This window comes from Ascaphus truei, chromosome 4 (assembly GCF_040206685.1).
Source record: "Ascaphus truei isolate aAscTru1 chromosome 4, aAscTru1.hap1, whole genome shotgun sequence".
Lineage (NCBI taxonomy): Eukaryota > Metazoa > Chordata > Amphibia > Anura > Ascaphidae > Ascaphus > Ascaphus truei.
Window position 1 is genome coordinate 54044490 of NC_134486.1, and position 26469 is coordinate 54070958.

Consider the following 26469-nt stretch of genomic DNA (forward strand, 5'->3'; position numbering starts at 1 on the left):
AAGCACTTTTTTTTTTTGTTTGTGCATTTTGTTTGTCACCCTGTGTCACGCTAACAACTCCGCATCTCAATCTACGGCACATTATACAGCGAGATAAGATGCAAGAGACATGGTTTTGTTTCCCATGGGGGGAGTACTTCTGCTAAAAGCATCTTTTTATGAGATTACGCCTTGAGAATTACTAATAACACAAGCCGAAGAATTAGATACTGTACTCTAAAAAGTACTATTTGTTTAAATTTACAGTCACATTTTGCAGACGTCCCACATGCAATGAGAGAAAAGTGTTCTAAATACTCAGACCCACTTAAGGTTCCATAAGATTGAACACTTTCCTGTCTCTTCCCGTCTTGGCAGGTCAGAATCATACATTTGTCAGGAGACGTTTCCTGCATGCTTTATTTCTTTCCAAAAAAAACGGAATCCATCAGCGTATTAAAAGGAAGTGGCTTCAAAAAGAAAATACCTTTTTTTGCAGTTCTACTGAAGTTCAAAATTAAATCAAGCTCAAGTTTTAACCCATTTGTTTTTGACAAAGCCACAGAGTAATGTTTCGCATGCTCCTCGGGTAACAAAATAGTTAAAATACTAACAAGGTCACGGGTGATTTCGTCTGGTAGATGATCTGCTCACAGCTACCAACTTATAGGCATATATAACAAGACACTAGGCACACAAAAATAGCGGAATATATGGACAGATATTTGTAGACTCCCAACTATGTAATTGGTGTATTGCACTGCAATCCCATTTAAAACATCTATGTTCAACGCTAGCATTAAAACCTTATCAAGGCTTGAAAAAGAAAAGCTCAATGAAATACGATTCTCTTAAGCTGCGGTGGTTAGAATAACCACTGCCTATTCTAGGAGGAAAAGCTAACCTTGGATATTCTTTTCCTTCTGGAAACCTATCAGCAGAGGCCAGGCATAGTGTGGTCTAACGGGAATGCCTTCCTGGTTCATCATCTTCATCAAGTCAAGGGCCAGACCTAAAACGTACAAGCAAAACACGATGAGCGTTCACGTTTTCTTCACACAAGAAAACAATATACTGCAGAAGTTATTCTAAAGTTTAACAGCTTTAATAAATGCAGAGAATTAGACATTTCACACAGCACTGAGAAAATGGCATAGTATACCTGATTTTTTGGCCTCCAAAGCACAAAATAAAGCAAACTGCAGAGGCGAGGTGTGCAAGTTGTTTTCTGTTAAGCCATCACAGAATTCCTTTACCTTGCTTGAGGGCTAAAAAGGAACAAAAAAATAACCATAAGGCAGTGCTATAAATCAGCGGGCTTTCAATCCCTTTTCCGTTAAGCCGCAGGATCATCAGATTTAAGGAACGAACAAGGAGTTGGCCAACATGAGAATGCACTTAGATCACATAAGAAAATACTATCGCCTGGCAATCCCCAAAACATGGAATGTCTGCCGTTCCGTTACAAAACATGGAATGTCTGCCGTTCCGTTACAAAACATGGAATGTCTGCCGTTCCGTTACAAAACATGGAATGTCTGCCGTTCCGTTACAAAACATGGAATGTCTGCCGTTCCGTTACAAAACATGGAATGTCTGCCGTTCCGTTACAAAACATGGAATGTCTGCCGTTCCGTTACAAAACATGGAATGTCTGCCGTTCCGTTACAAAACATGGAATGTCTGCCGTTCCGTTACAAAACATGGAATGTCTGCCGTTCCGTTACAAAACATGGAATGTCTGCCGTTCCGTTACAAAACATGGAATGTCTGCCGTTCCGTTACAAAACATGGAATGTCTGCCGTTCCGTTACAAAACATGGAATGTCTGCCGTTCCGTTACAAAACATGGAATGTCTGCCGTTCCGTTACAAAACATGGAATGTCTGCCGTTCCGTTACAAAACATGGAATGTCTGCAGTTCCGTTACGAAACGTGCTGGAAAGGTTTTAATCTGCCACAACTCCATTTCCAACAGTTGTTTCTGCCGATGGGACCATGATATTAAATGCATGGTCAGGGCCATTACAAGAAAAGCAGACTTTTTGCAAAAAATAATAAAATATTCTTAAAAAAAGTCTGGTTACCCCAAATGTGCAATTCCCCAAGCATCAGGCAGCCCCTTTCGTGATGATGGTAACCCAATTCTTGTCCGCAGTGCCTTATTCTATTTGGGATACGGCAAATACTGCAGCTTGCTAAATGTTTTTAAACAGACCAAACGCACAATTGCTCCTTGAAGCATAAAGGGCTTATCAATGCCATGTGCCTTAATATGACAGCATCGAGCACACAGATATACAGTACAATGCACCTGATCTAAAGTCACACAGTGGCGCAGGAAGAAGTTTCCGTGCTGCGATGCCTCCACATTCTGGCTGTCCGATGAGGCAGCGGAGAAGGATTTTAACACCAGGAAAGCAGTGTCTCCATAGCCTTGAGTCAGCAAACTCAAACACAGATTCATTGCATCTAAGAGAGGCCAAAACAAACCAAGTCAAACCAGGAAAGAATCTATTTATTTTTTAAGGAGTAGCAACCCATAAACAAAAATAAATAAACATTGTTTCGTCAACTATGTAAGACTATAATAAAAGGTCACGTACCCCTCTCCCACCCCAAAAAAGTGCATGCTTAGGTAGGTGACTTGAGCTAGAACATAGAATGCTGGTTCTAAACAACCATGCTTAAGAAATAAAACAATTACAAAAATACAAGCAGAAGTGCTAGATCAATAAATATGTTTTTTAATTATTAGACAATACAAGGTTTGTTAAAAGCCAAATCCTTTTTAGCACTTGCTGTGATGCAAGGATTTGCAATGCATTGTGGTTCAACACTGCAGCGGTTAAGCCAGACAGATTGTAACTACGGGGACTTGATAAATGCAGATGTAACTGACCAAACTTCGGGACCATGAACAATGCAATCCAACAGATCATAAAAAAAATATATACAATAAACGCTGGTCTCTGAAACCTGGCTGTCTGCCATAATAGCCTTTAACAACAAGAAGCAGACACTATTGTATTTAAAAGCGAGTGCAGAGGGATCGGGGTATAATTTCGAGTGAAAAGACATTGCAGCTATTACAAGTCTTTTTTTTCAGCTAATAGCTTTTTAGGGCTGGCTAATAGAGAGTTACAATCTGGGGAATAGTGATTATAAAGCACCAGTACAAAGCATCTTAAAGTTGCATTAACCCCATACATTGGAGTGGTGAGTAGAGTAATACTAAGCAATACATTGTGGCCTCTACAGCAGGAGTGTCCAACTTCAGTCCCCAAGGGCACCCAAAAGGTCAGGGTTTAAGGATATCCCCGCTTCCGCACAGGTGGCTCAATCAGTCTCGGCTTCAGTACAGGTGGCTCTGTTTATGACTGCACCACCAGTGCTGAAGCAGGGATAGGCTGACCTTGAGGACTGGACTTGGCTACCCTTACCTTCTGGTAATAAAGGGGTTAGACACAACATAGGTTTTACAAGGAAAAGTGATGCTTTATTCTGCTACTGTATACAAGTCTTTCATCAGCGCCGCTCAAGTGCAAAATATAATGTGCTCAATTATATCCACTTTATAGGCGGCACCATGGAAATGTTCAGTTCCATTTAGCAACAATCCCTGAGGTTGCCATAAGCTGTAAGTAAAACTATGCATTTATTTTTTTTCAGGATTGGGCTACAAAGCATGTTGTTTTTAAACAGTGGCAGACAGTCAGAATCCTGCAAAATCTGTTTTACATCAACATAAGAGCATAAAAAAAATGGCAAAAGGCAACTTTCACAAACAAAAATGTTTTTTGTTTGCAACAGAATAGAAGACATGGGGCCTTTAAAACACACACACACAAGACCCAATATAAAATTGGTATACCCGGTATATATCCTCTGTCGTATCTCATGCGCTCCACGATGTCTTGTACATACTGAGGGTATCCAGCCTTCGCCAGGCTCCATATTACCTGCATCAAGTCCCTGTCCGTAAGACTGGCTTCACTCTTCTCCACACTTCCCAGTTCCTGCAGTGCGCACACAGCAAACATTAATGCAGCTAAAACTGAGCTTATTTTTCACAATCCGCATTTTTGAGGTCTTGCTTAGAATTGTGGGTAGCAGCGTCAGATTAGCCGCAGCACCTCTGGAGAACACCACGCTGATTATCTCTCGTATACCTCCGCAGGACAATGAAGGCTGTATGTAATATTTGGCCGTTTCAGTGGTCGCCTGAACAATGCAGATTAATGTTGGTACTGAAGGCAGAGAGATTAAGGCTCATATTGCCAAGCAGTCTTCTGTCACAACACCTCCCGGTACTGGAAGACACATTGCAGCCCAATGATTTGAATGGGCCAGAAGGTACCTTATGATAGGAGACTGCTTAATAAATATGACTAAGCGACTTTCTAAAGATCGCAATGGACTAAAACTGGGATTTTGGATGTGTTCTTTCACTTCAAAGCCATTAATTTAAGAAGCAGAACACACTTTACCTATAATATCTCATGCAACAGGGATATTTGTACACACAAAAGTGTGACTTTGTATTTAGAGGAACAAATCACTTTGCAGTTTAAACAAAATTGTCACACCTGCTTGATACTGTCAATATCGCCTTTCTCAGCGTATGCCGTCAAGAGCGCCACATAAGTATCTGGACCGGGCTCTATTCCCGAACTTCTCATGACAGAAAGGATGTTTTTTGCATTCTCCATATCTCTGCAAAATAAAAAAAATGATGTTGGCTTTGTAATACAGTCATGAGTATAAAGGCGCACTTGAAAACATGTTAAAAAGCAAGCTAAAACATGCATTTAGGCAGAATAGAAGGAAAAAATACGACTATTTGGTGCATAATTGCAACATATAAACATACGGATCCCTACCCAGCTCTTGCATGTCCAGTAACTAGGGTGTTAAAGACAGCCTCTGTGATGGGAAGGTCTTTGTTCTTCATAAAACCTAGAATTTTGCTGAAAAATTAAACGTACATTAATATTTCATGAAAGATTCTGGGGGGGAAAAAATAAAATAAAATAGATGTAAGCAAGTATGAAACTTGTATAGATCTGCTACCTATTTCACTTATGAAATAGAATAATGTTGTAACACAATACAGTCAAATCCAATTAAACAGCTCTGGGGGTTATAAATCCCCCATCTTAGAACAAGGAAACCTCCAATACTTGCGCTGGGTACTCACTGCAAGATGTTTGTAACACACATTTTTAAAACATGTTAAAGCAAATAACAATGTCTCGAATTTTCCAACATTAAAATCAGGACTCGGGGCTCTAGAGATGTACAGAAGATGATGCAAACCGTGGGAAATTGGCTCTTTATAGTTGCGTAAAAAATTGCGGCTGTTAGTTTGTGATTCACCGATCATCAAGTCAATGTGCATTGCTCTTGATTTATTACACCAACTCCCATCCAGACACTGAAAGGGGCTTGTTTTTGTGGAAGGAGGAGGACGTGGAACTAATTTCCCAGCTATCTCAGGTGTATTCACTGGTATATCTCCAAGTGCAGAATAGAGGAGGGTTTGGGAAGTTACACAAGTCAATGGGTACTCAACTAAATTAGGAAAGGCCTCTGCTCCTCCTACGTTAGAATATTGGCGAATTGCTTACGAACTCCGACTGAGCTACAATTTGCTAACAAAACTGAAAATTGATGGTGGAAACGTGCGATTTCTGCTAAATGTTTAGCCAGGAATCACATTTGGATTTGGGGGAGGGGGTGGGGGCCAAAACCGTGACATTCGCGACTGCATTTAGGATAGTTTTGCACATCTACATGTACAGTGCTCTTTAACCAACAAACATATCACACACTATGTTAAAGTTCAGAAAATCCCAGTTGAGGATCTTAGGCCGCGCTTATAGTGCTGGCGACGGGACCAGTGACGTCACCCGTCGCCACTGGTGAAAGTTGTCATTTGATTTTTAGCGACGTCGCTGGCGACAAGGCCAGTGACGTCACAAAAGGGCGGGCCGCGCAATTTGATTGGTTTAGAGACAGTCACATGTGGCGACTCTCTAAATAGCGCTGGCGACGGAGTCAGTGTCTTTGTTTCGGAGCGCCGTCGCAAGGCACTATAAGCGCAGCCTTACTCCTCACATGTACTGGAGATTGTGATCTATAGACAATAGTTCTGATCATGGCCGAGGTATCGTACATTCACTAAACCAATAAATCTATACATGCTCATACTTCGAGGCTTGATAGTCCTACCTTGCACCTTCAATATCACCCTCATTGCAATAGGCAGCCATCAGCCTCTGATAAGTAACCTGAAAATAAAGCACAACAAATTAAAATGCAAATGTAAAAAAAAAAAGTTAAAACTGCTACAATTATTTCTCCAAGGTTTAAACATCACCGTATCTATTCACATTGCATCAATGGAGTATTTATATTTCTAGTAACGATACGCACCCGATTAGGTTGCACCTTGGACACTTCCATTTTAGCGAGAAACTCGGTTGGTGAAAATGTGTGTTCATTTTGAAGGTATACTTTCAGCAAAGCGTTGTAATGGCTCACATCAAAGACAGCACCTGGGTGACATTTTTATTAAACAGTTTACAAACATTAGCATCTTACTTTTCTTAATATATGTGTGTGTGTGGGGGGGGGGGGGACTTCCAATAAGTAGTTTTAAATGCATGTAACTAAAGTAGTTGAAAATGTAATGTAAATTGTGTATTACAGGTAAATGCTACAAAACCTTATTACACTCACAGTTAAGGCAATGTATACACATTATGTGCTTATTCAGTGTAGTGAAGTAGACCCAATAGCCATACCCTTGAAAGCTTAACATACTGCTTTTATGTAGTGCCAATACGTGAAATAAAAACCCACCGTACATGTAGAATTTATTTTATCAGCATTGTTTCAAGAGTTGAAAGGCATGAGATGAGTGTAAAGCGAGAATAGTCCCCAGCGATAGTCACTCAACTATTTATGCTGCAGTTCATCTCTTAAGATGCAATAACTTAATTCCCGGGAGAATGCAACACATTGTTTTCAGTTAGGCTGCAGAAACACCCAGCATTGAATAAATATGGGCACAAAAAAGTTAAATGCCCTAGCAGGCTATGAAATTGGTTTTCATTTCAAATGACCCACCAGTTAAATCAAACAAATTAACTGTTTTGACCCACCTGCTTTTTTTTAATCTCAAAATTAAAACAGGTTACCTTTTTCTCATAGTTTGCAGCTTTTTCCCAGTAAAAGGTACATTTATGTTTTCACATAATTGGAACCAGGGGGGGGGAGGGGGGTTCCAGTGCTTCAGGGGGGGGGGGGGGGTTCCAGTGCTGAAGCTCCCTATTTCACAGCCAGCGCCCGAGATAATTTCTGTGTAATGCACCAATGTGCCTCATGGAAAATTCAACATGGCTGCTGCCGTTGACCAATAGGAAGCTGCAACCAATGACATTGCAAGTACCTATTGGCCCGAGGAACCTGTGATATTTGGCAGCCATATTGGTTCCTCAAGACGGCACATCTGAAGTTGTTCTCACGGTTTCTAAATGAGGTTTTATAAGTCTGAAGGACTTTTATTATCTAAACGTACTTTAATAGCTATACATCCCACAATTATTTTGAAAACAGTAACTTTCCTCGAAGCCCATACCTAATTCTTGTAGCTTCTCCCAGATTCTGTGCGCAAGTTCCGTTCTTTCCGACAGCTGCAGCTCCGGCAGCAAAGAGCCGCAACTCCGCAGCAAAAGCAACGCCTGGTTATTGCTGGGGTAACCTGCAAAGACAAGTCACCTTACACTACAGAATACAAAATCACCACAAAAAGGGAGAAACAATATACAGAAGACAATGTAAAAGAAGCAATGAACACAAATATGATTAAGTGGCTTGCTTTTGGCAAAGTCATGAGTAATAAGAAATCAATTCAATTATAACTGCCATATATTTATTACCCAAAGCAGGTTACGGGGCCTGCACATTTATTTATAGGTGCTACCTATTATTGATGATGGAGGCCTTCCATTTTGGGGAACACTACACATGTATGTAGTAAAAATAAGGTCTGGCATGAGTGTGTTCCCTCTCTGTGCAGAGTAGTGAATCTACAACACTCGGGGGAGAATGGATGTGCCCAACAATCTTATATGCTGGGACCTGTGATACGTATTTACATCTCTCTTCCTCACTTCATCCTTTACGGAAAGAATTGGTAGTGGAAGAAGCACACAGGAGCCTTTCTGTAAATTAGATTACTCTGTATTTAAGGCATCAGAACAGGTACAAGCATAGCGTGACGTTTCAGGACAAGCTAGTCCTTTCCTCAGACCATACACAGGCACAATAACAATCTCCCGGTATGCAGATATTGGAGATGATATTACAGGACGCCGGTGCAGTGAGAGCAGCTATGAAGCGGCCGCTGTACTGTCTCTGCATCTCTCTCCCCGAGACCCCCTCCCTCCTTGCTTCAGAATGCTGCCGACTCAGAATGAGGGGGAGGAGCTTCTGGCAGCATGGGGAGAGATAGCATGTGATAGAGGCAGCGGTGAAAGGTAGGAACTCCACACTTTCCTCTGGTTAACCCCTGCACCTCCCTCACCCTGGGACACTTTACCCCTTCCTCTCTCCACAGGTGTATAGTCTGAGGAAAGGACTAGCTGGTCCTGAAACATCACAGTATGCTTTGGCAACAAAGTATCACAAACATACATATCTGTTGATATGTTCCACAGCAAACTGTCTATTGCTCTAAAAGCTGTAATGTGTTACAATTGGTAATATAATGTTACATATCAGCTGCAGCATTTCACAAACTGCAGCACAGTCAGAAGGCGGCCATTTCATTAAGCACAGTCAGGATTTTAACAGATCTAGAACAGGAGCACCAAATGATTGTCGGCTTAGGTAAGAATGTATAATTATACATTGTCACATATAAAAAGAAAAGGAGGGGGGAATGTACAGTAGTATTGCCGCTTTAAAGAATTAGAACTTATGTTTTTTTTTTTTTGTTTAATAACCCAAAAAAAGAGCAAGGGGCAATCTAAAGCGCAGACTGCCCCAGCAAAACCACCTGAGCATATTTAACTAATGCAAACGAAAGACTGATATTGAGTGCAAAGTAGTAATGATTTGGAGCAATCTGCCTTTCACTATAAAGTTTCCAACCAGCTCTCAGATCAGTGACCTACTTTCACAGAATTGGCGTTTTTCGACCCTTCATCCCCAAGCCAAGAAAATACTGTGGTTTGTTTGTGCGTGTGACATTACTGTTACATGTTTAGCTTCTTGGCTCAAGTGACTTTATAATTGTCACTATAGTTTATGTCCCACTAATCCTGTACAACGTAAAAATATATATTAATTTCCCCTTTTTATCCATGGCACAATTCTTCGCAAAACCCTCTGGTACATTTCCTGATCACCAGAAATTTGTAACTGTTACCTCATTATTTAATCCGTTAATTGTGAGATCTTAAAAAAAAAAAAAAAAAAAAAAATCAGGGTTGGGTTTTTTCCCAGCGATACTTTTTTTAGCCCCTTATACATGGTAGGAACCGGTCAGCCCCTTGAACCAAACACCACTATTGCAAGCTCTTGAGATTCCCTGCTTCCCGAGATATAAATCTGGTGAGAGTCAGTATATATCTCCCTCATGGAAAAACAATTCTGCAAACTCTCAAGACAATAGAAAGCTGCAAATCCCCATTAAAAAGCAAGAAGTAATACTGGTAACTTCACTAGTACCACTGAAACCGGGGAGTCACCAACGCTTACAATCGTGTGGGCAACACACAATGTAGGTCCTTGCCAGCTTGTCCCCGACACGCTCCCCTCCTCGCCAGCTTGTCCCATACATGCTCCGCTCCAGCTTGTCCCCGACACGCTCTCCTCCTCGCCTGCTTGTCCCCGACACGCTCCCCTCCTCGCCTGCTTGTCCCCGACACGCTCCCCTCCTCGCCTGCTTGTCCCCGACACGCTCCCCTCCTCGCCTGCTTGTCCCCGACACGCTCTCCTCTGTCTTAACCCACCCTTCCTTTTCTCACTGACACCCCTCTCCGCCCAGGACCCTACCTGTGGTGTGCGCTGATACGTTGTGGTGGCAACAGAGGACCTCCAGAGGCGATTGTGGAATTTAGGCCCGACTTCCGGTGGGGCCTAACTTACATGCTAGGACCACCACGGTGGGCTCCCTTCGCCGCATCCGGACAAGGCCCTGCACCACAGGTGCAACCCGGGATGCGGCCCGCAGGCCATTATTCTGCCCAGAGAAACAAAAAGAAAACAGGGCACAACGCTGATAGTGAAATAAATCATGGATGAAAATGTATTAAATATCCAAGGATAGGTAATGTGCGTACAGGGAAATAGTAAAACAGCATTTCATGGGACAAGTTACCCATACACCACACCAACATGAAGATCTGGACAATCACGGATCATCAGTCATCATGAAGAGGCATTTAGAGCCTTGAAACGCGTTGGAATTAGCTTTTTATTCAAGATACTGAGTTTACATCTAGTCCCCTAAGCTCCTATCACTACGCCCTGCTCCCCCTTGTGGATCCGTCAATTTCGACGCAACGTCCCTTGGTGATGTCACTTGAGCGCCGACGGAAGCCCCAGAGCTACACGTGGAGTCAGTTTGCTGTGGTGGAGATGGACTGAGACTAGCCTCTGGGGGACTTAGATTTTTGGGACTTGATTGCTGCCCTCACCGCACCCCACCTGTGGACCAGCTTCATCACTGTGGTGACCTGTAATTGTCCTTACCTGTGGAGCCTGATGATCCGTGATTGTCCAGATCTTCATGTTGGTGTGGTGTATGGGTAACTTGTCCCATGAAATGCTAATTCCCTGATGTACGCACATTACCTATCCTTGGATATTTAATACATTTTTATCCTTGATTTATTTCACTGTGAGCGTTGTGCGCTGTTTTCTTTTTGTTTCTCTGTTTTAGCTCCTGGTGGTGTTGAGCCGCCCCTCATTCAGCTGCAGACGCTCTCACCAGTTCACGTATAATTTTGTACATTTGTTATCACAATTATCATTTTAGTGCACTTTCACACCCTCCACAGCACTGTATATGGTTGCGCACTTATTACTCCTTTTATATCATATTCTGTCCACCCTTGATTTAGAATTTGCCATTACAAGGTGGAATGCAAAAACGAATAAACCTCCTGCTATGGTAGGAGCACAGTGACTTTATCATAGTCTAACACTTCTACATTTTCATACTAAACGTACCTTTTATATAATGCCGCTATGTCTTTTTTATATTTACTTAACTATACACAAACATGAATCACTGACAATCCCCATAAATCAGAAAACTAATTCCATGCTAATCCACACACTATATTTTTCATTAATGCAAGTGGGAAATAGTGAGATCACGTCCAATGTGTGATTGTGTTAGATTTTTAATCTCCAATAAGGCTACAGTAGTACTGGGGTTCGGCGATATACCGATACAACAGAATCTCCCGGTATGCTAATATTGGAGATAACCTGTTATCACAACATTACAGGATGCCGGTGCAGTGAGAGCAGCTATGAAGCTGCCACTGTACTGTCTCTGCATCTCTCTCCCCGAGTCCCCCTCCCTCCAGAATGCTGCCGACTCAGAATGAGGGGAGGAGATTCTGGCAGCATGGGGAGAGAGAGCCGTATACCCCCCCCCCCCCCCCCCCCCGCCTCGGGGATGTAAACCCTATCTCCATCTACACTGGGACCCTTAACCCTCCCACCCATTTCCTACCATGACTGCACTTCACCCTCTCACCTACACTGCTTCCATCACTCACCCTTTATAAAAATGTTTTTTTTTTTAAATTACACAGATGTTTCAACAATTCTTGATAGTCGAAAAATCTGTTTAAATATATTTTTAACATTGTTATAAGTGATAAGTATTATTACATGGAGAGATTGTTTCAGGTGAGTGTGATGGGATCTGTCCAAGTTCAATCCCTCAGGGGTACCAGCAGGCCTGGTTTCCAAGGCAATACTTATGTCTCAAGGGTGGACAAAAAATATAAAAATCTTAGCGACGAACAGAATTTTTTTTAGGAGCAAGTGTGCAGGAGGGTTACTGTCACGGCAGCGGCTGTGTGTGTCAGTGTGCATCTATAACACTGACAAACTCCTACCCCCTCTCCAGGTAAATGCACTGTAAAAAAAAAAATGTGAGACGGGTGGGCATAGTGATGGAGTGCTCCCCACCCCCGGCTCTCACACATTAGGCCTTACAAGACTGGCTGCACTACTGCCAGTAATGGACAGGTCAGTCAGCACTGCAATAAATGCACCAGGTGTTTAGGTACCAGAGAATTTCCCATCCCTGCTTAATCTGGTGGCCTCAGTGTTAATTAGAGCTGGGTTAAATGTATAAATGGCACTTAACAGAAATCTTGATAGCCAACAAGAACTGAAGTTAAACAGCCCTCCTCTATTACATATCAACAGAGAAAATAAAAAGTGGCTAATTCTGTACTGTTTTTAGTCCTGATAAACCAGTTAGACCAGAGAGCAATAAATTGTACCTCTGGTGCAGAGCACACGTTTTCTATAGCAGTGATAGGGACGGGCAAAGCAGCCCAATTCACCAAAATGAAATTATGGTACATAGCAGATTGAATTAAAGGTAGATTTGCAAATGTCATGTTTTCTTTTTCTCGATTATTTTAACTTATTTTATTTTTGCAACAATGTTTGAGGGGTTTCAATCATCTTTAACTAATCTTTCATGATAACGCATCATGATTGCAATTTGTTAATGGCCATTTATTCTTTGTCCGTGAAATTATTATGCGACCACTCTTCGCCAAAACAAAATCACAGAGCCAATATCTGGATGAGCAATCATTTCACAGGACCCACCAAAAATAAATGAATATAAGGAAGCCATTTACATTGAAAATGTGATTATTTATTGCTTGCTGTGTGGAACTGTCCCTAAATCTGTGGTGACGCGTGGGAAGTGGGAATGCTCACCTTTTAACAAGAATTAACTTTATCCCTTCTTGGAGCAGAATTGAGATAAAACACAAAATGTTTGTCTACACCAAGCATTTTTGTGAATATTTAACTGCCTCTGGCCAGTCTTGTAATCAGGATAGAATCCTCTGGGATGAGGATAGGAGTGGGTTCGTTCTTGGTCTTCCTGGTTAATAATGACCTAGTAGTTGCATGTTCACAATAGCTGGGATTCCCTGACATTTCTATGACGTGCTGCAGGAAATGTAATTTTTACAATGCGTGCAGGAGAAAGCAATCGGCCACCACAGTCTGTCATGGCACCACAAAACAAACCCCTTTAGCTTATGAACGAAATGTAATTCATTTTTTTATTGTGGACAGTCCACCCAGCATTGTCTACAGCACAATTTACAGGCATATTGAAAACAAGGCTTAAAATGCGATATCTTACTGAAGGAGACCAGCATACATTGACGTTGCCAAAGTCTCAAGACGATAACACAACGAACTAGGATTTCTCACCCGAAGTCCGTTTTATGGAAAGCTCTCTCTTCCTTTTTTGGTAATATTTTATTTACATAAAACAGTAATTGCATTTTATAACTTCGACAAACACTTCATTTGACGTGCATCAGCTACAACACGGTGTGCTGCAAAGCTTAACTCATTTACAGGGCAGCAGTACCCAGTAATGCTCAAACAATGAATGAAGTAGCCAAGCAATTTTGAGCTGATGTGAGCTTTAAGAGCTAGAACAGAGCAGCTGACAAGGGCACACTACAGCCAAGAGACCTGTGAGAAACACTGAGATAGCCAATTACATTTTGATTTTACCTGTTCTGGAGATGTCATGAAAGATTTTTAACAAAAGTGTTTTTGTGATACGACCAGTCCTTCTAACCGAGCTGTCCAGTTTATCTAAAGCCCAGTCAAACTGTTGTGCTTGTTTGGCCCGAATTGCAGGGACGGCTTCATCTTGGGCACTTCCCTTCTGTTGAGTGGCAACTGCAAAACATCTTGGTGTGCTGATCAGGTATCTGCAAAAGGATTTAAAAATAAAAACAAACATGTGGTCAGTTTGGAAATCTATGTTAAAAAACAAAAGCAAGCACACAGGCTTAAACAGAATGCTTTAATGTCCCAAGTAATCCGACGTTTCGGCTGGGGTAAGTGGGGGGTATAAATATGTTTAGTTATCACGGTAGCCCTTACCTTGTAAAAGGTTGTATTGCACAGCCGAAACGACGGATTACTTGGGACATTAAAGCATCCTGTTTAAGCCTGTGTGCTTGCTTCATTTTTGAACACTGACTGCTACCTTAGGATTACCCTGAACACTACGCACCAGCAGCTAAGTACCCCACCATAATACTATCACTGAGTGCATGCATTATCTCTACCGCAGTTAGGAAATCTATCCATGGTGCCCACAAACCTTAATTATTGTCAGAAGTGAGATAACCCACACTTACTGGGGTCCATATTCACCAAGGGTTGCTAAGCTTTAGCATGACACAACTCATTCAAATGAATTGGAGTTAGGACATGCTGAAGCTTAGCACCCTTTAAAGCTGCAGACAAGCAATATCCAACGTGTTTTTTTTTTTTTTTTTTTATAAAATCAGTTCTGTACTATGAGAAAATACTTTAGCATTGCCCGGGCAGTCACACACACACACTCACACGCCTGTGCCCGGGCAGTCACACACTCACACGCCTGTGCCCGGGCAGTCACACACACACACGCCTGTGCCCGGGCAGTCACACACACACACTCACACGCCTGTGCCTGGGCAGTCACACACACACTCACACGCCTGTGCCCGGGCAGTCACACACACACGCCTGTGCCCGGGCAGTCACACACACACAGGCCTGTGCCCGGGCAGTCACACACACACACTCACACGCCTGTGCCCGGGCAGTCACACACACACACACACACAGGCCTGTGCCCGGGCAGTCACACACACACAGGCCTGTGCCCGGGCAGTCACACACACACAGGCCTCTGCCCGGGCAGTCACACACACACACACTCACACGCCTGTGCCCGGGCAGTCACACACACACACGCCTGTGCCCGGGCAGTCACACACACACACTCACACGCCTGTGCCCGGGCAGTCACACACACACGCCTGTGCCCGGGCAGTCACACACACACAGGCCTGTGCCCGGGCAGTCACACACACACAGGCCTGTGCCCGGGCAGTCACACACACACACACAGGCCTGTGCCCGGGCAGTCACACACACACACACAGGCCTGTGCCCGGGCAGTCACACACACACAGGCCTGTGCCCGGGCAGTCACACACACACACAGGCCTGTGCCCGGGCAGTCACACACACACACAGGCCTGTGCCCGGGCAGTCACACACACACACAGGCCTGTGCCCGGGCAGTCACACACACACACAGGCCTGTGCCCGGGCAGTCACACACACACACACACACACAGGCCTGTGCCCGGGCAGTCTCACACACACACACACACACACACACACACACACACACACACACACACACACACACACACAGGCCTGTGCCCGGGCAGTCACACACACACACACACACACACACACACACACGCCTGTGCTCGGGCAGTCACACACACACACACACACACACGCCTGTGCTCGGGCAGTCACACACACACACACGCCTGTGCCCGGGCAGACACACACACAGGCCTGTGCCCGGGCAGTCACACACACACACACACACACACGCCTGTGCTCGGGCAATCACACACACGCCTGTGCCCGGGCAGTCACACACACACACACGCCTGTGCCCGGGCAGTCACACACACGCCTGTGCCCGGGCAGTCACACACACAGGCCTGTGCCCGGGCAGACACACACACACGCCTGTGCCCGGGCAGTCACACACACACACGCCTGTGCCCGGGCAGTCACACACACAGGCCTGTGCCCGGGCAGACACACACACAGGCCTGTGCCCGGGCAGTCACACACACAGGCCTGTGCCCGGGCAGTCACACACACACAGGCCTGTGCCCGGGCAGTCACTCACACACACAGGCCTGTGCCCGGGCAGTCACACACACACACACACACACACACACACACACACACACGCCTGTGCCCGGGCAGTCACACACACACACACAGGCCTGTGCCCGGGCGGGCAGACACAGAGAGACACACACACGTGCCCGGCGGACACTGACCTGGCGGGGCCCGGGAGAAGGCGCACATAGGAAGACCTGGAGGCCGAGGTGAGTGAGCGCAGACCCGGCACAATGCGCAGGGCACCTCTCAGCAGAGCCGCCATGATGATCGCACACAGCACACGCCGGCCAAGGACAGCACCCACGTGTGACCTGACGCACGCAGCCGGGGGACATACCACTGCGGCACGGGAAGAGCTGGGGTCGTGACGTCACGGTCCCCACAACCGGACCCCCTGAATACGACTGAGGGGCACGAGCCTTACAACCCGTCTCATTTCCCATAGAGAAACAGGATCATTGTATGTGTTCTTTGTATTTGCAATGCAATAAAGACTGGTGTCATGTTGTGGTCACCCCCCCCCCCCTGTACAAAGGAATGGAACAGTCCCGTGAGACGGGCCGAACATCAGCTATCCCGGGGAATATTGTGCTGGCTGAGTGATAGCACAGTGCAAGGTCAGCGTTGTGACTTGTGCAAGCTCTGATACAGGGTTTATACAGCGGTGTGACATGTGCAGGCTCTGATACAGGATTATACAGCGGCGTGACATGTGCAGGCTCTGATACAGGGTTATACAGCGGCGTGACATGTGCAGGCTCTGATACAGGGTGTATACACCGGTGTGACGTGCAGGCTCTGATACAGGGTTATACAGCGGTGTGAGTGAGTCGTCATGTTATTTATTACTTATATCCCTGCAGTTTGTGCATAGTGGCGTCCTCAGCAACCCACATGGCAACCGTTCCTATCCATTTCTGCGCTTATGCTCAGAGGGAAAATCCAATGCAGGGAGATGGTGAATGTCATGTGTCTTCCGTCCTTAACAAAACTCACAGCAACAGTACTCAGCAGCCGAAATGTCCGCCCCAATATCTAGCACAGCCACACAATTGCTTATGTAGCCCTGTTTCCCTCAGAACACAGGAAGCTACCAGTGCTGCTATATACCTGTCGGCTCGAGGAGCCTGAGCCTCTGCCACAGACGCTGGGGAAAAACACACACACACACACACACACACACACACACACACTGTAAAAATAGCGGAACCTTTACTGTTATTATTCGAATAGGATAACTCCCTTTATCTAAAGTAATATGTGCACAACTGCCCCACGACTCGCAGGGCCTTTCTCCCCAAAAGGTGGTCCCCAACACCGTGTCTCACACCGTGTCCACAATACTGCGTATTCCCTCGGTCACTTAACCCACAGTGTCCCCATAGAACCCACCCTTATAGGCGTGATTAGCGCCTGGGTTTATACCAGTTTTGTTGGTGCACTTGTTGACTATACCTGCCTGGTGCGACAGCATCCGGTCCGATGAAACTTCACAAAGGATCCGCTAATCCGCTCTCCATGACGTCGCCAGGGGTGATCCCACCCGGATACTGTCTCTCTGGTTCTCTTTGGTGAGGCCTGGTCCCAGACCTCTCCTCAGGGATTTCAGCGTCCGCTGTGTCCCTAACTATGTTAAATACTAAGGGATACGTTCCCTATGCTAGGGAATGTCCCTATAGCAGCCACAAACTAGTACAGTGACCTGGTTCCTATCTGGGGCCTAGGGGGTTTTGCTGGCCTAATGTAGAGGCTACTTGCCTCTCTGCACTGACCCTCTGTCCCTTAACCTTGCCTGTCACACTCTGCCTGCGTGCTCCCTGCGACACATACTTATCCTGCCTCCCAGGATCTCTCCAGCCCTATTGGCTCCCTGGCGTCAGGTGGGACGCTCCTAAGGCTCATGGGACTTGTAGTCCCTTCCAAGAGCCTTCCCTGATTGGCCAGCCTTCGCGCACTCTAACTGCGCAATAGTGACATGTAATGGCCGCTGTTGATTGTCTGCGCATGTGCGAGTCTACACAAGATGGCGCGCCCTAACAGCAACCGCCAGAGCCGCCTGCATCCGCCACACTGCACACCCCCTCCCACAGAGCTCTTGAAGGTGCGTGCACCCACGCCTCCCCCCCCCCCCTCCCCGCGACAGGCCGCAACTCTCCCTACTGCATGGAGGTGAGTACAGAAAAGGGGAGGGTAACAAACTCAGAGGGGGACCTGGCTACACTTAAAAAAAAAAAAAAAACAATTATGAGAAACCGCAAAAGTGCACAGTACAAAGGGACACAAAGAATACATATAAACAGCATATTATCTAGCATGTCAGAATGATATTACACCGCTGACTGAGAGCAACTACCTGGGTGTTGAGTGAAACACCACAATGTGGGGTGAATAAAGGCTTAAAGTTCCTGAGCATCATAATAAGTATACACTCATAGCCCCTGAGGAAGCCTATGGTGAAATGCGTAGGGTTTGCCATTCTATCCTTCTAGAACCTGTGAAGCACCCGTAGAGAGAACACATCGACTTTACTCTGCTATCCAGATTCAGACGCTCGAGATACCTAGCGCGGGCTGGGACCCCGTGAGCGAATGCACAGACCAGCGAATGCGCAGACCAGGAAGTGCCCCCGGAGAAACAGAGGAATCCGGTTGTGGTGTACACTTGCGGCAGCTGGTGCGGAGGTGCCGCTCGACTACAGCACACAACACTGCATCAGAGCCGTGGAGGCCAAAGGACTGTGAAGCCACCCTTTGAGCACACAATTACACAAGGTATTGCAGGAACTCCCAGGAACACCAGCCGCGCAGAGGGTTATCGCACCCTGTGAAGTATGAGCAACTATAATCGACGCCATGTGGATGTCCTTACCTATTGTGAGAGACTATACGATTTAAAATAATAAATTTAAAGATGCACCTTATAGTATCTAATTTAGAGGACATTTCTACAATATTCGGTGTTTGACATCATTCTAGGAAGTAATTACACCTTGGAGTACATATATATCTATTTATACAACTATACCCCGGAAAGACATTTATTTCCAACTCGAAGGAGGACTACCTCACAGTGATCCATATCACTATATGCATCATCATTAGAGCACATGGGACTTTTATTTATTTCATTTACTGTGTTTATACAAATGTTGTGTTTTATAAAGTCCTTATATTGATTCAGATATATAGGTTTTTTTAATAAATGTTTTAATACATTTTTGTACTTCATTTGCTGTCCTATCAGGTCCACTTTTTCTAGCATTACCCGTCAAATTATGAGGTTATATTTTCAAGATATCCATGCGCCGGAGTTTTTCCCTTTTCTACACTGATTTGATAATGATTAATAGCAGATGCTGTCACATCTACTTTAACAAACAGCTTCAAAAAGTACACTGTACATATGTAACAAAATTATAAATTTCAATTAGAATCTTAAAAAAACGTGTAAATCCGATACAGATAATGCAAACACTCAATGTCATAGAATGTACATCTAGAGACAATAGAGAAAACTGATATTATTATGATGCATTACAAACAATCATGGCTCTTCTCAGATGGTATAGTAGGTATCCTGCTCAAAGTAATCTCTAGTAACACATCCCATTAGGCACCAATAACTGAATAGAAGTCAGGGACATGACTGTGATCCCAAGCCAGTCTGATCACTCCGAGGCCACACCGGATCCAGCTCAGTCGCACGCATGTTGGAACTGTTTCGTGGTTGCGGAACACTTGTCCAAATGCAGAAATACTGGTACTGGAGTGGACACAAAGTTGAATCTGCTTTTGGAGAAGATGGAGAGGGACATTGGGGGTCTCTATTCCTTGCTACATGTGCCTGTATGCCCACCACAGCAGCAGGAGGGAGATCTGGGGGCACCCTTACCAACCCCCCGAGGCACCATGTACAAACGGAGCACCCTCTCCAACATCAGAATCACGATGCACAACCCCTGCACCATTTGCACCAGCGGAAGCACCTTGCCCACTCCTGTGTCTCCTCGTTATACCATTGTTTAGGATAATATCCCAGATGAGGAGGCAAAATCTGCGATTAGAACCCCGGATAGAGTACCACAGGAGAACAGCATCTAGCCACGCCTGCTCACTGAAGCAGACCTCCTGCTGCACCCTGCAGGCTATGGCAACCAGTTAGGCGGTCAAGTCCAGTATGTGACATCCCAATTAGCCTTGTCCCAATGGACACCATCACCAAATATGTGAACAACTGCATAGTTGACTAGCCTTGCTACTTTTCAAGCACCATGTCAGTTTTGAACAGTATAATGAGTGGTGCCAAAATGTACATTTTGACGGCTCGAGGGGCAAGAAGGCACTTCTGTTTTATTTGAGGAAAAGTCTGGTGGATGAACTGAGGCTGCATTTCTCTATAACCCCTCTCGTTTCCAAAGCCATCAAAGACGCCACAATATACATAGTTACATAGTAGATGAGGTTGAAAAAAGACTTCTGTCCATCAAGTTCAACCTATGCTAAATTTAGACAACAGATACTTTATCCTATATCTATACTTACTTATTGATCCAGAGGAAGGCAAACAAAAAACCCCATTAAGGGGAAAAATTAATTCCTTCCTGACTCCAAGAATTGGCAATCGGATTAATCCCTGGATCAACATCCTTCCCATGTATACTTATTTGGTATATCCCTGTATACCTTTCCCATCTAAAAAGATGTCCAACCTTTTTTTGAACAAATCTATTGTATCTGCCATCACAGTCTCAATGGGTAATGAATTCCACATTTTAACTGCCCTTACTGTAAAGAACCCTTTCCTTTGTTGCTGGTGAAATTTCGTTTCCTCCAACCTTAAAGGATGGCCCCGAGTCCTTTGTACTGCCCGTGGGATGAATAGTTCTTTTGAAAGCTCCTTATATTGTCCCTGAATATATTTGTATATAGTTATCATATCCCCTCTTAGACACCTTTTTTCTAATGTAAATATATCTAATTTAGCTAGCCTCTCCTCATAAGTTAGAATGTCCATCCCCTTTATTAATTTGGTGACTCTTCTCTGCACTCTCTCTAGTTCCATAATGTCTTTTCTTAGGATTGGTGCCCAAAATTGTACTCCATATTCAAGGTGTGGTCTTACTAATGCTTTGTAAAGGGGCATAATTATGTTTACTTCCCTTCCATCCATTGCCCGTTTGATACAAGACAAGATCTTGTTTGCCTTTGCAGCTACTGCATGACATTGGGCACTATTGCTAAGCCTGCTGTCTACAAGAACTCCTAAATCCTTCTCCATCAAGGATTCCGCCAATATATCTCCATTTAATTTGTAAGTCGCCTTTTTATTCTTGCATCCCAAATGCATAACCTTACATTTATCTGTATTAAACCTCATCTGCCATTTACCTGCCCACGTTTCCAGTCTCTCCAAGTCCTTCTGAAGAGAAATTACATCTTGCTCTGATTCTATTACCTTACACAATTTAGTATCATCAGCAAAGATGGAGACTTTGCTCTCGATCCCAACCTCAAGGTCATTAATAAACAAGTTAAAAAGCAAGGGTCCCAGTACCGATCCCTGATGTACTCCACTCACAACTTTAGCCCAACCTGAAAAAGTTCCATTTATGACAACCCTCTGTTGTCTGTCCTTTAACCAGTTTTCAATCCAGGTGCATATATTATTACTGAGTCCAATTTTCTTTATTTTGTACACCAACCTCTTGTGTGAAACCGTATCAAAAGCCTTTGCAAAATCTAAGTAGACCACATCAACAGCATTACCCTGGTCTAGATTCCTACTTACCTCCTCAAAGAAACAAATAAGGTTAGTTTGGCAAGATCTATCCTTCATAAATCCATGCTGACTATTACTAATAATTTTATTTTCCATTAGGTATTCCTGAATATTATCCCGTATTAAACCTTCAAGTAGTTTCCCTAATATTGAAGTCAGGCTTACAGGTCTGTAATTTCCCAGTTGTGATCTAGCTCCCTTTTTAAATATAGGCACCACATCTGCTTTACGCCAATCTTGTGGTACTGAGCCTGTGGAAATGGAGTCCTTGAATATTAAATATAATGGTTTTGCTATTACTGAGCTTAACTCCTTGAGAACTCTTGGATGTATGCCATCGGGGCCAGGTGCTTTATTAACTTTAATTTTTTCAAGTTGCTTATGAACTTTTTCCTCAGTTAACCAATTGTTCATTAATATGGAGGTTGTGGCTTCCTCCTGCGGCACTACTATTGAACTTGATTCTTCCCTGGTAAACACAGAGACAAAGAATTTGTTTAACACCTCAGCTTTTTCCTTATCTCCAATAATCTGCCTGCCCATCTCGCACTGAAAGGGTCCTATATTTTCTTTTCTCATTTTTTTGTTATTAAGGTACTTCAAGAATTTTTTAGGGTTGACCTTACTTTCTATTGCAATCCTTTTTTCATTATCCATTTTTGCTAATTTGATTGCCCTTTTGCAATTTTTGTTACATTCCTTATAATTCTGATACGATGTCTCTGTCCCTTCTGACTTAAAGAATCTAAACGCCTTCCTCTTCTCTTCCATTTCCTCCCTACCTGTTTATTTAGCCACATTGGTTTTGACTTATTTCTTTTATACTTATTACCCAAGGGTATACACTGATAAGTGTGCTTTTCTAACAATGTTTTAAAGACTGCCCATTTATCTTCTACATTTTTCCCTGCAAAAACATCATCCCATTGTATTACTACTAGATTAGACCACAGTTTATTAAAATCTGCCTTTACAAAGTTGAAGGTCTTTGTTGAACCCAAGTAATCTGTTTTTTGATAATTTATTTCAAATGAGACCATGTTATGATCACTGTTACCCAAATGTTCCAGGACTTGAATATTTGTTATTACTTCTACATTGTTTGATAGGACCAAATCCAGAACTGCCCTTCTCCTGGTTGGTTCCTCAATAATTTGGGTCATATAATTGTCTTTAAGCACCCCCAAAAACCTGTTCCCTTTTGTTGTAACGCTAATCTCATTGCCCCAGTCTATGTCTGGATAATTAAAATCCCCCATTATGCAAACATGACCCAGTTTTGATGCCTTCTCCATTTGCAAAAGTATTTTAGCTTCCTCAATCTCACAGATATTTGGTGGTTTATAGCATATTCCCACAAACATTTTCTTTATACTTTTACCTCCACTGCTAATTTCTATCCACAAAGTCTCTACATTTTCATCATTCCCTTCATAGACATCATCCCTTATCATAGGTTTTAGATCCGGTTAAATATATAAACATACTCCACCTCCCCTTCTATTTGTTCAATCCTTCCGAAAAAGAGAATAACCCTCTAAATTACCTGTCCAGTCATGAGTTTCATCCCACCATGTTTCAGTAATGCCTATGATATCATACTGCTCCCTTGCAGCTATTAATTCAAGCTCCTCCATTTTATCTGTCAGGCTTCTTGCATTAGCAAGCATGCATTTCAGGTTTTTTTCAGCCTGTACTATTATCTTATCTGCTCCTTCCTTTCTGCGCCCACTTTGTTTAGTCTTTAGAAGTTTTCTAGTATTATCTGTATTTACTATGGGTGTATCACTGCTTGTCAAACTTGCACTTGCCCCCATTCTACCTCCATACCACCTTGTATCCTCATCTATTCCATTTAGTTCATTATCTGTTTCATTCCCCTCCCCCCTCCATTTTAGTTTAAAATCTCCTCCAACCTTTTTAGCATTCTCCCCCCTAGCACAGAAGATCCCTCTTCATTGAGGTGCAATCCGTCTCTAGAATATAGATGGCACCTCTCAGAAAAGGAGTCCCAGTGCTCTAAAAACCCAAACCCCTCCTTCCTGCACCACTTTCTTAGCCATGTATTAACAATACACTTTTGCAGCATCTTAGGGCTCCTGGCTGGAGCTCTCAGGGCCAGAACGATGACTACCTGTATTAATTAAAAAATAAAGATGTGCCAGAACTGTTTTTAATCTAATAAAACAAGTTTTGGAAAAAAAAGGGTTTAAATTTACCGTTGCACTATTGTATTCATTTTTTAATGCTTCTGTTCATTTATGTTTTGCAGGTTTTGGACCGGGCAAAGCCAACACCGTGTTCATACAGGAAACCCATCTATCAATTCTGCTAGGTAATCTACCGTACTTTCATTCATTCATGCCATGTATTTTCTTCTCTAAAAAAATCAATCTCATAATTGCAGTAAGTATGTAACATTTGAACATGTAGCAGATGCAGCAATAACATTTTTGTTGGCGGTTGAAGAAGATTTAGTCTTTTTTGATTGTAGTACTGTACTGTATTTAAAAAAATGCAAAAACGCATAATGTAGTCATTGTTTAATGCTTATGTTCATTTGTGTTTTGTAGGTTTAGCATCGGGACGAAGCAAACATCGTGTTCGTGCAGGAAAGCCATCCAGCGACACTGTCAGGTAATGCACAGTACTGTAATTCATGCATCTACTGTATACTAGTTTTCTTTTCAACCAGCTTCCGTATAGACACGCATGCGCAGAAATTCAATGATACGAATATGCGTGTCAACCAGGTTCCATAGCAACACGCATGCGCAATACACTACTGTATGTGCGATTATTAATATTGAATTTTTCTTCTTTATAGTCCAAAACGTCCAAGAGCCAGCCAGGTCGAAGAAGATAAATTAAAGAACAACGTTGTAAATTTGGAAAAAGAGCTTTTTTGTTACTACGTTATTCATTTAAACTTTGTTACCGTCAGCAAATAAAAATGTTCTCTCTCTAAAACGACTTTTTGGTGTTTTCAACTTTTTACATTTCAATTTAATACCATTACATACAATTCAATATCATTACATACATGATACTGTGCGATATCGGATTGTATGAAAATCGACGGGAATAAGTGATGAGTTACATTGCATTTCAATTTTTAAGACAGAATAATACCTCACGATCACCCACTTGTGTTTCTGTCCTTTATTGCAAACAACGCTGAAATTCCAAGTTCAGCCCTCTGTCACACTACAGCCAAAACGCGAGCAAACCTTTAATGCATGCAGTCCTGGGGGGAGGAGCACCAGTGCACCGCGGCGGCACAGCGAACAACCATAGGGCTACAATGGTAAGAAAGATACCAATATATCTACTCGCCAATGTTCCATGTAAAAAAGGTGAATAGAACATTCAGGTCCATCCTGGACCAGAGAGGGGTAAACAAGCTGCTAAAAGTAAGTACATTCAAAATGGAGTCCCTTCAAGATCATTATTGCCAGGTGGCATATAAGAACTTTCCAACAAAACATCTTACGCCAGTGTCACAAGCAGGTGGCAAGCCTGCAACAATGGATCTCCTTACTGTAAGTCGTACGAGAATCACTAAAATGGTGGGAACGAGCCAAAAACTTAAAATAAGTTGTCCTCTACAAGATCAGGTCTGACTCATGCTTATGACCGATGCAAGTGGCACAGGCTGGGGTGCCCAACTCGAGACCGAGATAGCCCAAGGGAAATTGTGTACCTCCATCCTTAGTTTATTGTACTATATCTATGCCTTCAGTTGGAACATTGGGGCTTTGATGGGTTAGCCTGCACTAGGATTTAAACTCTGATCATTTTTGGCAGTTGGTGTGCCTCTGTCAACCTGTAAATTGCTACTTATGAAATCTAATGTATGGCGTCCAAGTATTTTCTTAGTAGTGTTGATGATGTGGACACCTGAACCTTCAGTATGCAAGTGCTGAGCCCTTGCTTTAGACCTCCTTGCAAAAACTCCAGGATTGTGGGAGTAGTTGGTTCCAAAAAGCGTAAACCTTGGCGCTCATACCATGGATGGAATCACTGTCAGGCTCTATGATATACTGTAGAAGAAGTCCTTTTCCTTGCTGCCTTTAAGGTCTGTACCTCTTTGTGTGACAGTCCTCTTGCTTTGAGCAGCTCCAGCTCAATTTTCATGCCATCAAATTTGAAACCCTGGACTGGTCATTTTAAGGCTTTACAACTTTTCTTACCCAAGGTCGTTTCAACATTCTATCTCAACCACGAGAAAATGCCTTTATTTTGCCCAAAACGGCAAACGATAAAAAGCAGGTTCTACACATGTTAGATATAGTGAGGGGCTACCTTTCAAGAACAGAAAGATTTAGGAAGTCATACTGTTCATACTTCCAAAGTGAACAAGGAAAGGGCAAGCAGCCTCAAAGTCTATAAGTCAATGGATTGTATTGCTATCAGGAAAGCTTATACTATTTAAAAGGTTACAGCCCCAGAGCTGGTAAAAGCATATTCGACAAGTGCCATGGTCATGTCATGGGCAGCGAAGGCCCAGGCAGAATTATTGAGGGCGGCACTATGGACTTCAATTAATATGTTTATTAAGTATTATTCTTTGGACGTACAGGCCTCAGCAGACGCATGCTGTCGCAGGAAGGTCCTGCAGTCAATTGTCACCATTAAATAAAAGATCATATTTAGATGACAGGTAGTGTGGTGTTTTATTTTAAGAAC

At 43.5% G+C, this 26469-nt stretch overlaps 1 protein-coding gene and 1 long non-coding RNA gene across 2 annotated transcripts in view; one reads left to right on the forward strand and one right to left on the reverse strand.

Annotated features, from left to right (window-relative positions):
* LRPPRC (leucine rich pentatricopeptide repeat containing) overlaps positions 1-16320 on the reverse strand; it is a 129966-nt gene extending 113646 nt beyond the window's left edge. The window contains exons 1-11 of the mRNA XM_075595782.1: positions 16161-16320; positions 13795-13997; positions 7625-7747; positions 6418-6539; positions 6214-6272; positions 4863-4949; positions 4569-4695; positions 3854-3998; positions 2294-2451; positions 1142-1247; positions 884-991 (exon numbers count right to left, since the gene is read on the reverse strand). Of these exons, the coding sequence (XP_075451897.1) occupies positions 884-991; positions 1142-1247; positions 2294-2451; positions 3854-3998; positions 4569-4695; positions 4863-4949; positions 6214-6272; positions 6418-6539; positions 7625-7747; positions 13795-13997; positions 16161-16264 (1342 nt within the window). The 5' untranslated portion in view covers positions 16265-16320. The remainder of the gene's footprint in view (positions 1-883; positions 992-1141; positions 1248-2293; positions 2452-3853; positions 3999-4568; positions 4696-4862; positions 4950-6213; positions 6273-6417; positions 6540-7624; positions 7748-13794; positions 13998-16160) is intronic.
* Positions 16321-16608: 288 nt separating this feature from the next.
* LOC142491938 (uncharacterized) lies at positions 16609-24753 on the forward strand. The gene is made up of 4 exons (XR_012800601.1): positions 16609-16827; positions 24053-24115; positions 24354-24417; positions 24608-24753. It is a non-coding gene; the product is annotated as an uncharacterized LOC142491938 (long non-coding RNA).
* The last annotated feature ends 1716 nt before the right edge of the window (positions 24754-26469 follow it).